At 54.0% G+C, this 15,613-nt stretch overlaps 1 protein-coding gene across 4 annotated transcripts; it reads right to left on the bottom strand.

The window, feature by feature from the left end:
- Positions 1–7,734: 7,734 nt before the first annotated feature.
- On the bottom strand, positions 7,735–15,602 carry GTPBP3 (GTP binding protein 3, mitochondrial). 4 transcript variants are annotated; one of them, XM_063719337.1, is made up of 9 exons: positions 15,411–15,602; positions 12,321–12,568; positions 12,121–12,207; positions 11,831–12,033; positions 11,546–11,618; positions 11,306–11,449; positions 10,978–11,143; positions 9,196–9,474; positions 7,735–9,039 (listed from the first exon to the last, which is right to left on the bottom strand). In XM_063719337.1, the coding sequence occupies exons 1-9, from the start codon at positions 15,527–15,529 to the stop codon at positions 8,814–8,816; spliced, it is 1,545 nt and encodes a 514-aa protein (XP_063575407.1). In that variant the 5' UTR covers positions 15,530–15,602; the 3' UTR covers positions 7,735–8,813. The 4 variants fall into 4 exon arrangements, with proteins under 4 accessions (XP_063575407.1, XP_063575405.1, XP_063575406.1 ...); XM_063719335.1 differs by lacking the exon at positions 15,411–15,602 and adding an exon at positions 12,912–13,892; XM_063719336.1 differs by lacking the exon at positions 15,411–15,602 and adding an exon at positions 12,912–13,892 and having other exon boundaries at positions 9,196–9,411.
- Positions 15,603–15,613: the final 11 nt, after the last annotated feature.

The raw sequence follows: 15,613 nt of genomic DNA, 5'->3' as shown, positions 1-15,613 counted from the left end.
CTCTTGAACCCTGGGAGGCGGAGTTTGCAGTGAGCCAAGATCACACCACTGCACTCCAGCCTGGGCAACAAAGCAAGACTCTGTCTCAAAAAAAAAAAAAAAAAAAAAAAAGAAAAAGAAAAGAAAAGAAAAGAAAAAAGAGAAAGAAAGTTCTAGGTTTGCAAAGAACTCTCCAGAAAAAGTACCAGAGTCCAGTTTAAAGACACTTTGGCTCACTGATATCACTAAATTAGTCAGTAGTCAGGGAAAAGCAAATTGAAAGAACACAGGGAAATCACATTGCACTCAGCAGACTGGCAAAATGTCTTTTCAAGGCCATAACACCTAACACCTACTGCAGGTAAAGGTGTAGAAAAAAGGTCCTTTTCCTACAAGACTGGTAGAAATTCAAGTCCTGTAATAGCCCGTCCAGAAACTAGTTTAGTGAAACGTAATAAAATCAGGCTGGGTGCAATGGCACATGCCTGTAATCTCAGCACTTTGAGAGCCCCAGGTAGGAGGATCGCTTGAGCGCCACAATTTGAGGTCAGCCTGGGCAACATACGGAGACCTCGTCTCTACGAAAAATTTAAAGAAAACCAGGTGTGATAGTGCGCGCCTGTAGTGCCAGCTACTTGGGAGGCTGAGGTGGGAGAATTGCTTGAGCTCAGGAGTTGAAGGCTGCAGTGGGCTCTGATTCCACCACTATGCACCAACTTGGGTGACAGAGCAAGACCCTGTCTCAAATGAACGCATGCACAAAATTTTGACTCAGTAACCCCATCCCTGGGGCTTTATCTCTAACAAGTACAAACTTCAGAACATAAAGCCAATGGCCGTCAGGAAAAACAGCCTTAAAATCGCTGTCTAGGGCCAGGCATGGTTGCTCATGCCTGTAATCCCAGCACTTCGGGAGGCCGAGGCGGGCAGATCATTTGAGATCAGGAGTTCTAGACCAGTCTGACCAACATGGTGAAATCCCATCTCTACTAAAAATACAAAAAAATTGGCCAGGCGTGATGGTGCATGCCTGTAGTCCCAGCTACTTAGGAGGCTGAAGCAGGAGAATCGCTTGAACCCAAGAGGCGGAGGTTGCAGTGAGCCGAGATCGCGCCACTGCACTCCAGCCTGGGCGACAGAGCGAGACTCCATCTCAAAAAAAAAAGAAAGAAAGAAAGAAAAAAATCGCTGGCTAGGATCTCAGCTTGTCTCCTCCCCCCACACCTCCCATCCTCTCAATCCCTCAATTCCCTCCCAGCCCACCCCCTGGGGTCCTGGACTGGGACGGATGAGTCACAAGGACCTAGGAGCTGGCAGCGCCACGCTTAGGGCAGGCTAGTCTGGAGGGACAAAGGAGCGATATTTCCGGGATACGGAAACAAGGGCGAGAGATGGTCACCGCAGGAAGCGCTCTGCTGGGGCTCTGCCAAGACAGAGCAGGGGGGTCAGCCCGGCCAGACCGCCCAGACGGGCTGAGCTGGAGGCCCCAAGGAAGCGGGGACATCCCTGCCCCTAAGCCTACTGCCCAGACAGCCCAGAGTCCTTAGGGGGAGATATTGATGCCAGTCAGTCCTAACCATCCCCAGAAGACCTGATTTAGGATTTCAGAGCCAAACATCCCCGGGTTTGAATCTTGGCTCAGTCAATCCCAGCCTCCATTTTCTCATCCAAGCATTGGGTGTAATAATAATAATTCTAAGGCCAGACATTGTTTTTGTTAAATAAAGTTGTATTAGGGCTGGGCACAGTGGCTCATGGCTATTATCTCAGCGTTTTGGGGGGTCGAGATAGGAGGATCGCTTGAGTCCAGCCTGGGAAATTTAGCAAGACCCTATGTGTACCAAAAATTTAAAAATTAGCTGGGCATGGTGGTGCGTACCTTTGGTCCCAGCTACTTGGGGGGCTGAGGCAGGAGAATCACTTGAGTCCAGGAGTTGGAGGCTGCAGTGAGCTAGGATTGCACCACTGTACTCCAGCTGAGGCGACAGAGCAAGACCCTATCTCTAAAATAATAATAGTAATAATTCTAAACTCTCTAGACACGTGGGCACAGGCCTCTGGTCCTTTGTCTGTTTTGCCTTCCAGAGCATTCCAGGAGCCATCATCCCTCTAATCGACCCCAGTGACCTGGCCCTGGCTCAGCCCCTGTACACTTGCACCTCAGCCGCTGCCTCTGGTATGGCTCCTGTGCTGGTCCAGAGGAGTCTTTCCATTACAGACTCTGTCCAAGGCCCTCTCCTGCTCACACACCCTCCATGGCTCCCTATTACCCTTAGAACAAAGTCTAACTCCTTAGCACATCTGTGACTCCCCTTTTGCCTCCTGCTATCCTGGACTTTTTAATTCTTTGTAAAAGACTCAACATGCATTAATTTGTGCTGTGCCCTTGGATTAGAAAGCCTTTTCCATGTCTAATGAACCCTTCTTCCTCTGAAGCCCAGCTCCAGAGACCCCCTCCTCCAGGCAGCCTTTCTTGATGTCCCAGATATAGCCCTTGCTTCCCCTTTTGGAAACCTCCCTCCCAGCCTCATCCCTCCCTCTTTCCAGCCCTGACCCTAAAGCTCTGACTGTCCCAGGCTGGTGGTTCCTCAGGAACCGGGTGGGGGCAGAATACAGGGGGGTGGCGGTCGAGCAATTGGCGGATCAGGCCCCCTTCCTGACCCTGAGGTCCAACCGCCCGGCAAGTCTCAGACTCTTTGGGGATTTCCTGCAGCCTCTATAAATAACCCCCATGGCTGCTTCCCACAAACCACCTCACCCTTCTTGGAAAAAAGGGAATGTAGCCAAGGACCTCAGGCCAGCTGTGTGCCAGGGCCCCGGGGAAGGCAGGCGGGGCCCCAGCATCCTGTCCAAAGAGCATCTCCAACCCCACCCAGGCACAGGCCCAGCTCACCCCTCCTGGGAGCCTTCAGGACCCTCCCCACTTCAAGCCCACCCCTCACCCGCAGATCCACATTATTGCTTTTCTTCTCTGGGCATCGGTTTGGTTTCCTGATGGGGGCAATAGTAACATCTGTGGACTCAGCTCATGGTGTGATCCCTCCCACTCTGGCCACCGCCCCTCCAGCCCCAATTTGTTGATTTGGTTGAACAAGCAAGGAAATGAACAAATAGTGACATATTGCCAGGAACCCTGTAAATAAAATCAGGCCTGGGTCTCCTCTAGCTGGGTGGTCGGGAAACTCTGGTGGCCTCTTTAGGCCCTTGTCATGCCCTCTGTCTGCCCGGGATGTCTCCCAGGCTCTGTGTCCCCTGAAACCAGAGAGTTTCTATCTTCAACCACTGGAGGTGGAGATCTTTTTCTTTTCTTTTTTTTTTTTTTAATGTGAGGTGGAGTCTCACTCTGTTTCCCAGGCTGGAGTGTAGTGGCACCATCTTGGCTCACTGCAACCTCCGCCTCCCAGGTTCAAGCGATTCTCCTGCCTCAGCCTCCTGAATAGCTAGGATTACAGATGTGCACCACCACGCCCGGCTAACTTTTGTATTTTTAGTAGAGATGGGGTTTCACTACGTTGGCCAGGCCGGTCTCCTGACCTCAGGTGATCCACTCACCTTGGCCTCCCAAAGTGCCGGGATTACAGGCGTGAGCCACCGTGCCCGGCCCTGAGGTCTCCTTTAGTTGGGTAGTCGGGAAACTCTGCGGGCCTCCTTAGGCCCTTTTCGTGCCCTCTGTCTGCCGCGGACGCCTCCCAGACTCTGTGTCCGCTGAAACCAGAAAGTTTGTATATTCAACCACTGGAGGTGGAGATCTTTTTCTGATTCCAGAAAAGACCCTGATTCTCTTCGCGACTCAGTTTCCACCCCCTGTCAGGGGAAGTTAACCATTCACATGCCACCAGGTGAGTGCGGGAGGCCTAGATCCGCTGAGGGTGGGGCACCGGGAGCGTTGATGGGAGGATTGCTGGGGACCGCCTCTGTTAGCGCGACGCGCCCTCTGCTGGTCGGTCCCCGCCACGTCAGGCTCCCCCAAGAATCTCAGACGAACCTCTGCCTATCAGACCCCTCCATCCCTTCTCCAATGGTCTCCCTCGTCTCTCTCCTCCCTTCCTCTGCTCCAGCCACTCTGACCACCTCTGGCTGGGCGCGGTGGCTCTCGCCTGTAATCCCAGCACTTTGGGAGGCCGAGGCGGACAGATCACTTGAGGTCAGGAGTTTGAGACCAACCTGGGCAACATAGCAAGATCCTGTCTCCATGAAAAAATTAAAAAATTAGCCAGGCATGGTGGTTGTGGTCCTAGCTATTCAGGAGGCTGAGGTGGAAGGACCAGCTGAGCCCAGGAGGTTGAAGATTACAGTGAGCCGTGATTGTGCCACTGCATTCCAGCCTGGGTGACAGAGTGAGACCCCCCCAACCCCCCCCCACAAAAAAAGGCCACGCATAGTAGCTCACACCTGTAATCCCAGAACTTTGGGAAGCCAAGGCAGGAAGATCGCCTGAGCCCAAAAGCTTAAAACCAGCTTGGGCAACATAGTGAGAACTCATCTCTAAAAGAAATTTAAAAATTAGCTGGGCGTGGTGGCGCACGCCTATAGTCCTAGTCCTAGCTATTCAGGAGGCTGAGGTGGGAGGATCACTTGAGCCCAGAAGATGGAAGCTACAGTGAGCCATGATTGAGCCACTGCAGTCCAGCCTGGGTGAAAGGGAGAGGGCTTGTCTAAAAAAAAAAGAAAAAAAAAAAAAAAAGGTCGGGCGTGGTGGCACACACCTGTAATCCCAGCTACTTGGGAGGCTGAGGCAGGAGAATTGCTTGAACCTGGAAGGCGGAGGTCGCAGTGAGCCACAATCACACCACCACACTCCAGCCTGGGCGACAGAACAAGACCCTGTCTCAAAAAAAAAAAAAAAAAAAAAAAAAGCAAACAAACCAACAAAAAACCTGACCATCTCACTATTCCTTGAACACACCGTGAAGTTCCTGCATCAGTGGGATATGTAATCCAGTGAACTATGTGTCAGTGGGATATGCATATGAAGGGATTTGCATATTCAGTGCCCTCTGCCTGGGGTGCCCTCCCCAGCCTCCTCCATCTGGCATCCTTACCATTCAGATCTCAACACTCATCACCTCTGCCAGGCAGCCCACTTTAAGTTGCCTGACTAGGTCACGTCTCCTCTTTATGAGCTCCAAAGCAGCCATCAGGCCAGGCACGGTGGCTCACACATGTGATCCCAGCACTTTGGGAGGCTGAGGTCTCAGGATCACCAGAGGCCAAGAGTTTGAGACCAGCCTGGGCAACACAGCAAGACCCGCATCTTTACTTAAAGAAAAAAAAAAAAAAGGCTGGGCACGGTGGCTCATGCCTGTAATGCCAGCACTTTGGGAGGCTGAGGCAAGTGGATCACTTGTGGTCAGGTATTTGAGACCAGCCTGGCCAACATGGTGAAACCCGTCTCTACTAAAAATACAAAAATTAGCCAGGCGTGGTGGCACACGCCTGTAGTCCCAGCTGCTCGGGAGGCTGAGGCAGGAGAGTCGCTTGAACCTGGGAGGCAGAGGTTGCAGTGAGCCGAGATCGTGCCACTCCACCCTGGGCAAAAGAGCAAAGACTCTATCTCAAATAAAAAAAAAAAAGCAGCCATCAGGCCTCACTGTAATGACCTCTTGTCTCTTCTTTTCGTTGTTGTTTTGAGACAGAGTCTCGCTCTGTCGCCCAGGCTGGAGTGCAGTGACGTGATCTCCGCTCACTGCAACCTCTGCCTCCGGGGTTCAAGTGACTCTCTTGTCTCACCCTCCCGAGTAGCTGGGACCACAGACGTGTGCCACCATGCTTGGCTAATTTTTGTATTTTTTGTAGAGATGGGGTTTCACCACGTTGGCCAGGCTGGTCTCAAACTCCAGGCCTCAAGTGATCTGCCCACCTTGGCTTCCGAAAGTGCTGGGATTACAGGCATGAGCCACCACACCTGGCCTCTTGTCACTTCTTTAATGTGAACAGGGACCAAGCCTGTTGCTCCCCTCTGTGACCCCAACATACTGCCTGCTGCACAGGAGGCCCTCAGCAAACTCAGATTTGGAGTCAAACAGACCTGTGTTCAAACCCCAAAGCTGGGGAAACTCCAGGAAGTAACTATTCCCGTGAGCCTCAGTTTTCTCATCTGTAAAACTGGAAGAAAATAGCCACAACATCGTGCTGTGGTGAAGATTCAATAAAATGATGTGTACGATGCTGGATGCAGGAGTTTGATGAATATTCATGGAGTGAGTGAATGAATGAATGAATATTCAGCTTATAGAAGGAGAAAGGCCCCTCGGTTTTGCCAGTCAGATTTTTGTTTGTTTGTTTTGAGACGGAGTCAGAGTCTCCTTTTGTCACCCAGGCTGGAGTGCAGTGGCATGATCTCAGCTCACTGCAACCTCTGCTTCCCAGGTTCAAGCAATTCTCCTGACTCAGCCTCCCGATAGCTGGGACTATAGGCACGTGCCACCATGCCCAGCTAATTTTTTGTATTTTTAGTAGAGATGGGGTTTCACCATGTTAGGCAGGCTGGTCTCGATCTCCTGACCTCGTGATCCGCCCACCTATGGCCTCCCAAAGTGCTGGGATTATCGGCATGAGCCACTGCGTCCGGCCTTGCCAGTCATTTTTAAGATACAAGAGGTTGTCCTGGTGTGGTGGCTCACACCTGTAATCTCAGCAGTTTGGGAGGCTGGGGTGGGAGGATCGCTTGAGTCCACGAGTTCAAGGCCAGCCTGGGCAACATAGGGAGACCCCATCTCTATAAAAAATAAGAAATTAGCCAGACATGGGACACGGTAGTGCATGTCTGTGGTCCCAACTACTCGAGGGGCCAAGGCAGGAGGATCCCTTGAGGCTAAGGGTTCGAGGCTGCAGTGAGCCCTGAATGCGGCACTATACTCCAGTATGGGCAACAGAGTGAGACCCTATCTCAAAAATCATTAATTAATTAATTAATAATTGAACTAATTAAAGAAATTTTTAAAGATACAAGAGGCAAGGTTGGGTGCTGTGCCATGTGCATGTAATCCCAGTGCTTTGGGAGGCCAAGGCGGGCAGATCACGAGGTCAGGACATTAAGACTATCCTGGCTAACACAGTGAAACCCTGTCTCTACTAAAAATACAAAAAATTAGCCAGGCATGGTGGTGGGCGCCTGTAGTTCCAGCTACTCGGAGGCTGAGGCAGGAGAATGGCGTGAACCTGGGAAGTGAGCTTGCAATGAGCCGAGATCGCGCCACTGCACTCCAGCCTGGGCGACAGAGTGAGACTTCATCTTAAAAAAAAAAAAAAAAAAAGTGGGTATGATGGCTCACGCCTGTAACCCCAGCACTTTGGGAGGACAAGATGGGCAGATCTTTTGAGGCCAGGAGCTCGAGACCAGCCTGGGCAACATGACAAATATCCCATCTCTACTAAAAATACAAAAGTTAGCCAGGTATGGTAGGGTACACCTATGATCTCAGCTGCTTGGGAGGCTGAGGCACGAGAATGGCTTGAGCTCAGGAGGCAGAGGCTGCAGTGAGCTGAGATGGCACCACTGCACTTCAGTCTGGGCAACAGAGCGAGATTCTGTCACACACACACACACACACACACACACAGAAAAAAAAAAAGAAAGAAGACTAAAGACTAAAAAAGGAATGAGGCCAGGCACAGTGGCTCACACCTGTAATCCCAGCACTTTGGGAGGCCAAGACAGCAGGATGGCTTGAGTCCAAGAGCTCAAGACCAGCCTGGGCAACATAGTGAGACCCCCCATCTCCATAATTCTGTTTTTTTAAAAAGAAATGACAATTTGTAGAGCAATGAACACAATACCATTTATATATGATACACAAGACAAACATATTTGAAAGGCACATCCACAAGTATGCAAACATTCAAAGTTCTGGAAAGACACACATTAAGCCATGACAACTGGAGAAGTGCTAAGGAAAATTTCCATGTTGAAACACTTCTGGGGCCAGGCGTGGTAGCTCACGCCTGTGATCCCAGCACTTTGGGAGGCCGAGGTAGGCAGATTACCTGAGGTCAAGGAGCTCAAGACCAGCCTGGTCAACATGGTGAAACCCTGTCTCTACTAAAAATATAAAAATTAGCTGGGCATGGTGGTGCATGCCTGTAGTTCCAGCTACTCAAGAGTCTGAGGCAGGAGAATCGCTTGAACCCGGGAGGCGGAGGTTGCAGTAAGCCGAGGTCGCACCTCTGAACTCCAGCCTGGGTGACAGAGCAAGACTCTGTCTCAAAAAACAAAAAAATTAGCCAGGCATGCTGGCGCATGCCTGTAATCCCACTCAGGAGGCTGAGGCAGGAGAGCCGGGGAGATGGAGGTTGCAGTGAGCCAAGGTCACACCACTGCACTCCAGCCTGGGCAATAGACAGAGGAGGGAAGGGTAGGGGAAGGGGAAAGGGAAAGGGAAGGGGAAGGGGAAGGGGAAGGGGAAGGGGAAAGGGAAGGGGAAGGGGAAAGGGAAGGGGAAGGGGAAAGGGAAGGGGAAAAGGAAAGGGAAAGGGAATGGGAAGGGAAGAAAATAAACACTTCTAGATCACCTGAGGTTTTTTTACATTCCTTTGGTATTTGCAAAATAAATTAAAAACTACGAAACAAATATACTGAGATCCTCCTATCTCCATCCCAACCCGGATGCCACAGCATCAAGGGTCGAACGGGACCTCCATTCAGCCCCATTCCAGGGCCTGAATCTCCAGGGAGTCCCTGCAGGGCTCTCACTACCTCTCAGCTGTGTTGCTTCACTGAGAATCAACAAGTTCTTTCCCAGGTGAATGAGAATCCCAATTGGCCTAAACTGTTTCCAGATCCCCTTAGGCTCCTGGGTCTCCACGCAGCTTGGGTGCGACTTCCCTGGATCCTGTCACTTGCCCACACAGAAGTCCCGGAAGATGATGTCCAGGATCTCCTCAGTACCCCCTCCACCTGTGAGCCGGGTCAGGTGACCCCGGGCCACCCGCAGCGCCTCTGCCGCCAGGGCCAGGTCTTTTGACTGCTTGTAGTGGCCGAGGGCATTCAGGCAACCCTGGAGGTGGTGCTGGTGCCTTGCTCGGGTCAGCAGCGGGGGATCTGTGGACGGGTCCCCACACCTGGAAGAGACAACAGACATGGTCTCTCCCGACCTTTTACAACCATCCCTTGAAGGGGAAATGGTTGTACCCATTTTGTAGGTACAGAAATTGAAGTTGAGGGAACCACAGTTAAACTGTGGGTCAGGGGAGGCTGGGAGTGGGAGGGGGGCTCACACGGCAGCTAGCTCCTTCCTCAGCGCCTCCAGGAGGCCGTCCAGCCCCTCTCCCGTCAGACAGGACAGCAGCAGGTGCGGGGGCAGGTCAGGACCGGGACCTGGGCCCTCCGGGGACAGCAGGTCCGACTTGTTCAGTACCAGGAGGAGGCGCTGGCTGCTGTCACTGGGGCTCTGGGTTCCCACAGAGGCTACGACGGTGGCCAGGAAGTTGCAACTGGAGGGAGAGGCCAGGTCAGAGGCGTCCAGCATGGCCAGAATGAGGTCAGCCTGCTCCAGCCTACGGGAGCAAGGTCAACTGAGCGGGGATCCCAAGTTGAGCAACTGAAGAAGGCACTGGGTGGAGGGACAGTGAGAGGGGCCAGGCAGAGCACTGGGGGAGCTGCAAAGCGTGAGGTGGGGAGGGAGGAGTAGAGTACCAGGGGACCGGCAGAATGTTGGGGGCCCAAGCCAAGCACAGGAGGTGGGGCAGAGCAAGAGGGGCGGGGCACAGTGCAGGGGGCAGGGCAGAGCAAGAGGAGCAGTCACGGTGCGGGGGCGGGACAGAGCAGGAGGGGCTGGGCACAGCGCAGTGAGTAGGGCAGGGCAGGAGGGGCGGGGCACAGCACAGGAAGGCGGGGCAGAGCAAGAGGGGCGGGGCACAGCACAGGAGGCGGGACAGAGCAAGAGAGGCAGAGCACTGTGCAGGGGGAAGAGCAGAGCAAGAGGGACAGGGCACAGCACAGGGGTTGGGACAGAGCAAAAGGGGCCGGGTACAGCACTGGAGTGGGGCGACCATGAGTGGCTGGGCAGAGCAAGAACGACCAGACACACCACAGGGGACGGGGTAGAGAGCACGAGGGGCGGGACAGAATGTAGGGGGTGGACAGAGCACAGGGGATGGGATAGACCGCAAGGAGCAGAGCAGAGTGCCAGGGCGGGACAGAGCACGAGAGGGCGGGGCAGAACGTGAGGGCTGGGCGGAGCGCTTAGGGATGAGAAACATGTCCGGAGGGCTGGGGGCAGGACTTAATCAGAAACAAATCACTGGCCGGGCACAGTGGCTAACGCCTGTAATCCCAGCACTTTGGGAGGCCGAGGCAGGTGGGTCACCTGAGATCAGGAGTTCGAGACCAGCCTGGACAACATGGTGAAACCCCTATCTCTACTAAAAACACAAAAAATTGGCCTGGCATTGTGGTGGGCACCTCTAATCCCAGCTACTCGGGAGGCCGAGGCAGAAGAATCGCTTGAACCCGGGAGGCGGAGGTTGCAGTGAGCCGAGATCTTACCACTGCACACTCCAGCCTGGGCAACAAGAGCAAAACTCCGTCTCAAAAAAAAAAAAAAAAAAAAAAAAAAAAAAAACCAGGCCAGGTGCGGTGGCTCACAACACTTTGGGAGGCCGAGGCTCAGGAGTTAGAGACCAACCTGGCCAACATAGTGAAACCTCATCTCTACTAAAAATACAAAAAAAAAAAAAAAAAAAAAAAAAAAATAGCTCGGCGTGGTCGCTCCCGCCTGTAATCCCAGCTACTTGGAAGGCTGAGGCAGGAGAATTGCTTAAACCCGGAAGACAGAGCTTGCAGTGAGCTGAGATCCCGCCACTGCACTCCAGCCCGGGCGACAGAGCAAGACTCGGTCTCAGGGGGAAAAAAAAAAAAAGAACCAAATCCCTGAGATCCATGCTTGATAGGGCTTAGCAGGTTCTCTGATTCAGGAAGAACGAAAAGTAAACGCAACAGGGAGAAAAGGCAGAGAAAGGGCCCCGCGTTCCCCTCCCATCACCACCCTGTCCGCCCACCTCTCCTGGGCGCGCCGCACGCCCTCCTGCTCCACGGGCCCCACGCCCTCCCGCAACCCAGCCGTGTCGCTCAACAGCACAGGAAATCCGGCCAGGTCGACCGGGGTCTCCAGCACGTCACGGGTGGTCCCTGGCTCCGGGGACACGATGGACACGGGTTTCCGACCTGGGGGAGGGTCAGAAGAAGAGGAGAGGGTGGAGACAAGGGAGCTCCTCCCCCAGGTTCTACCCCACGTCTGGAGGGATCTTTAGACCTGACAACTCAATTACCCAGCTCTTGGCCCCGCCCCTGGCACTAGGCCCCGCCCCCTTCCCGCTTCCTACTCACTGAGCAGGTTCACCAGGCTGCTCTTGCCCGCATTGGGGGGTCCAGTGACCACTACGTGCGCCCCTGAGCGGAGCCTCTGCCCGCGCCTGGCATCTCGTAGATGTGCACCCAGGGCCACCTCCAGTGCCCGTACTTCGATGTCGGCTGTGGGTGAGAGAAGGCAGGCAGAGAGAAACAGTGAGGGGAGCCTTTGAGGGCTGATACGAGGTGTCTTCCTCCCCCACCAGCAGGTAGACCCACCTTGCTCCAGGACCCCCTCCTCCAGGTTGTCATCCTCGCCGAAATCGATATAGGCCTCCACGTGGGCAAGAGCCTGGCGGGGCAGGGAGACCAGAGGTGGTGTGTGCACCCAGAAACCCACCTTCCCACAACCTATTTGTCCAGCCCGACTTCAGGGGCCAGATTGGCGGCTCATAGGCCGGAAGCTTTCACGCAGGGAATGAATGCGGGATTGAAGGGGTGTCTCATGCAGGGGTTGAACAGATGGGGTCTCTGAGGGAGAGAATGGACAAATGGGGGACTTGCTTTGGTGAGGGTCTCGGCCCAGCCACGGCAGAGGTGGCCCAGCTCCCCGTCCAGCTGCCTGAGGGCCTGCCGCCGCTGCGCCTCGGTTTCTGCGTGGATAAGGTCCGCCAGCCCCTCCACTTCGGTCAGGTTCAGCTTCCCATTGGCGAACGCCCGCCTGGTGAACTCGCCTGCCTCCGCCGGTCGAAGCCCTGGCACGCTGCCTGCAGGAAGGTCCCAGTCTGACACCCCCTGGTCCCCACCCAGGCCCATTGGGAGGACCAAGCATCTCACCCAAGGCTGCAACTCACCCAAGGCCTGCAGGACGCCGCTCACCACTGCCGGGCCTCCATGCACGTGGAACTCCACGCAGTCCTCACCAGTGAAACTCTGGGGACCTAATGTGGCAGACAGCTGACAGTCAGGAGGACAGCACAGCCAGTGCAAACCCTTGGAAGGGGGAAACTGAGTCATGGGACCTATAGGAGGCTCGGAACCTGGGGACCCTCACCTGGGAACCAGAGTACCAGTGCGCGGTCCAGAGGCTCCCCGGAGCGGGGGTCTCTGAGGAGGCGCAGGCTGGCGTGGCGAGCAGGGGGCAGGTCTCGGGGTGCCGTGAGAATTCGGAGGGCGTGACCGCTGGCGGAGCCGCTGGTCCGGATCACCGCGATGCCGCAGCGGCCTTGGCCAGAGCTTAGCGCGAAGATGGTGGCGCCGGAGCCGGGGGCTGGTGGGCCGCTGCTCCGGCGAGTGCACAATCTGGAACCGGAGGGGAGGCGAATCAGCGCACCTGGGAGGCTCAGCCTCATTGTCAAGTAGACCGAGGGCTCGATGATCGCGAGATGCCCCAGGTGGGGGGGTTCTGCGGCTGGGGGATGCACAAATTGGATGTTCTGAAGGCCGAAGGGTGACCGGATTAGAGACTGTGAGGCCAGAAGGAGACCCAGATATGGGCTCTGCGGCAAGGGTCATGGACGATTGAGGCACGGAAGAACGCGAATGATTGCTCTGCCGCAGGGAATTGGGCCCCTAAAACCCAGGGAGTGGGTCTGGGGTCCAAGCAGCACCCCAAGCTGTCACACCCCTTCCCCTGTAGCCCCACCTGCGAGGCCCACGTGCCGCTTGGGCCGCCAGGGTCCAAAGCCCCCGCCACATGGATTTACAACCTGCGACCCGCCTGCCCGACCTGCCTGTGTGGCTTCAAGTCTGGGCAGGAGGCCCCGCCCACTCCGCGGCTTGACTAGGAAAGTGCTCAACTATTCTCGACCATCATTGGGTATTTTAGGATACGTCCCGCCCACCGTCTGAAAATCCTCGCTTCCATTGGCTGATGCAAGGGAGAGACGGAGCGGGAGGCGCTATGGGGGTAGGTGTAGCGAAATGTTGTTCCCCGGGCAACATGAGACCAAATTTTTAGGGTCCTAGAGCAGCGAGGCTGACAATAGGAATAAGGAATGGAAGAAAGGACAGAGCTTGGCACAGGGCAGTGCAAATTACAGAGAGGGGAGGTTTTGAGTCCCGCATTTTCCATCTGCTCACTCCGCAGCCTTAGGCGTGGCAAGTACGTATGTGCGTTCAGTTTTCCCGTTCAAGAAAGGAGGGACTACACCTCTTTATGTTCAGGTTCAGACCGGAAACTCAGAGCATCTCAGTGACCGGGAGGGACGAGTACTGGAGAACCCACGCCCTGGTCCAGGGAAAATCTTGCCCAAACTTCTGGAAAGAGTCCTACTTGCTTTTTCTGGAACTCTCCAGATTGTCTCCCCTCCCCAGCGTTCCCTCCTGCCGTTCCCTCGGCTTCGGATGCCCTTCCTCATTTGACAAACTCGTCTTCAAGGCCTAGCTCCAAGATCCCCTCCTCCAGGAAGTCTTCCTGGAACCCCCAGCACAGCCCTCTCTCCACTGTGGACTTCCTTGGCCCTCTCTCTCTCTGGCCCAGGTCTGCACCTGCAGAGCCAAGTGTCCGGTCAGTCTCTGGCTCCCCGAAAGCCAGAAAGGGGAGCCTCGGAGATTGCTTTCAGGTTAACCCAGGACAGCACTGAAACTCGGAATAAAGCGCTGATGGTGGAATTCCAGGCACTGGCTGGGCGGGGTCTCCGGGAGCGCCTTCGCATGGCGGATTATCTGGTTCTGGATCAGAGCGGGCGGGCGGCGCACTTGCGTGTTAAGAAAAATCTGTCGGACGGAATAGAGTTCTAATACCCCCTTACCTCGCCCTGCTCAATATTTTTATTTACTTTATTATTTTATTTTATTTTTGAGACAGGGTCTCACTCTGTCGCCCAGGCTGGAGTGCAGTGGCGCGATCACGGCTCTTGCAACCTCCAACTTTTGGGCTCAAGGGATCCGCCCGCCTCAGCCTCCTGAGTAGCTGGAACCACAGGCGCAAGCCACCACGCCAGGCTAATTTTTTGGTGGTTTTTTTGTTTGTTGTTTTTGTTTGTTTGTTTTGTTTTTGTTTTTTTGGTAGAGACGGGGATCTCACTACGTTGCCCAGGCTTTTTTTTTTTTTTTTTTTTTTTTTTTTTTTTTTTTGAGACGGAGTCTCGCTTGGTCGCCCAGGCTGGAGTATAGTGGCACGATCTATACTCATTGCAACCTCCGCCTCCCAGGTTCAAGCGATTCTCCTGCCTCAGACTCCCGAGTAGCTGGGACTACAGGCGTGCGCCACCATGCCTGGCTAATTTTTTGTATTTTTAATAGAGACAGGGTTTGGCCATGTTGGTCAGGCTGGTCTTGAACTCCTTGCCTCAGGTGATCTACCCGCCTTGGCCTCCCAAAGCGCTGGGATTACAGGCGTGAGCCACTGCGCCCGGCCGAGGCTTTAATATTTTAAGTTGTAAAATAGGAACAAATGATGACATATTTATATTTCATCTGCCATTCTCTAGTTGTTACATCTGTGACAAGTATACAGCAAGTGCCTACTGTGTGCTCGCATTGAGAACCAGACCTGGCCCCTCGTTCCTACCCTCGCTGGGCTTTCAGTCTAACAGACTGAGCTACTCAGGATGGTCAGGGGTTGGCCAAATGCCAGGTAAAACCCAGGTTGCCCAGCTAAATATGAATTTCAAATAAACAATGAATAATTTTTTAGTACTACTATGTCTCATGTAGACATAGGACATAGAAACATTTATGTATGTATGTATATATGTATGTATTTGAGAGAGGGTCTCCTGTCGCCCAGGATGCAGTGCAGTGGGTGTGATCTCAGCTCACTGCAGCCTTGACCTCCTGAGCACAAGCGATTCTCCTGCCTCAGCCTCCCAAGTAGCTGGGATTACAGGTGCGCCCCGCCCAGCTAACATTTATTCTTTTATCTGAAATTTACATTTAACTAGACGGCCTGTATTTTTATTTGCTAAACTTGACAGCTGTATGGGATCCTCTCCGAGGTTACATCCTGAAGGGAGTCGGTGTTAACCGGACGAAGAGTGCATGAGGAGTGTTCTAGGCAGCTAAATGGTGCGTGCAAAGTTCCTAAGCAGGGCTTGCTGTAATTATCTATCACAGCCCTACTGGGGTGGTTGAAGTTATTGTCACCAGGAATCTTCCCCAACCAGCCTGCCCCTCCCATGTCCTCCCTTAGTCAAATTACTCCCATCTCACATTCCAAACAGCGTCTCCAGCGTCCGGAGTTTGCAGATGGGGAAACTGAGGCTCCGAGGCGGAGACCAGAAGAAAGCATGGGTGGGGACAAGTTGGAGAATGCACCATCAGTGCGGGCGGGGACCAGCAGCAGGGAGCGAGGTAGGCGGGCGAGAAGGAAACCCAGAAAACAACACGGGCGGAGACGCGAAC

The sequence above is a fragment of the Pongo abelii genome, chromosome 20 (genome assembly GCF_028885655.2).
Source record: "Pongo abelii isolate AG06213 chromosome 20, NHGRI_mPonAbe1-v2.0_pri, whole genome shotgun sequence".
In the NCBI taxonomy this organism is placed as follows: Eukaryota; Metazoa; Chordata; class Mammalia; order Primates; family Hominidae; genus Pongo; species Pongo abelii.
This window is presented reverse-complemented; position numbering and strand designations above follow the sequence as displayed.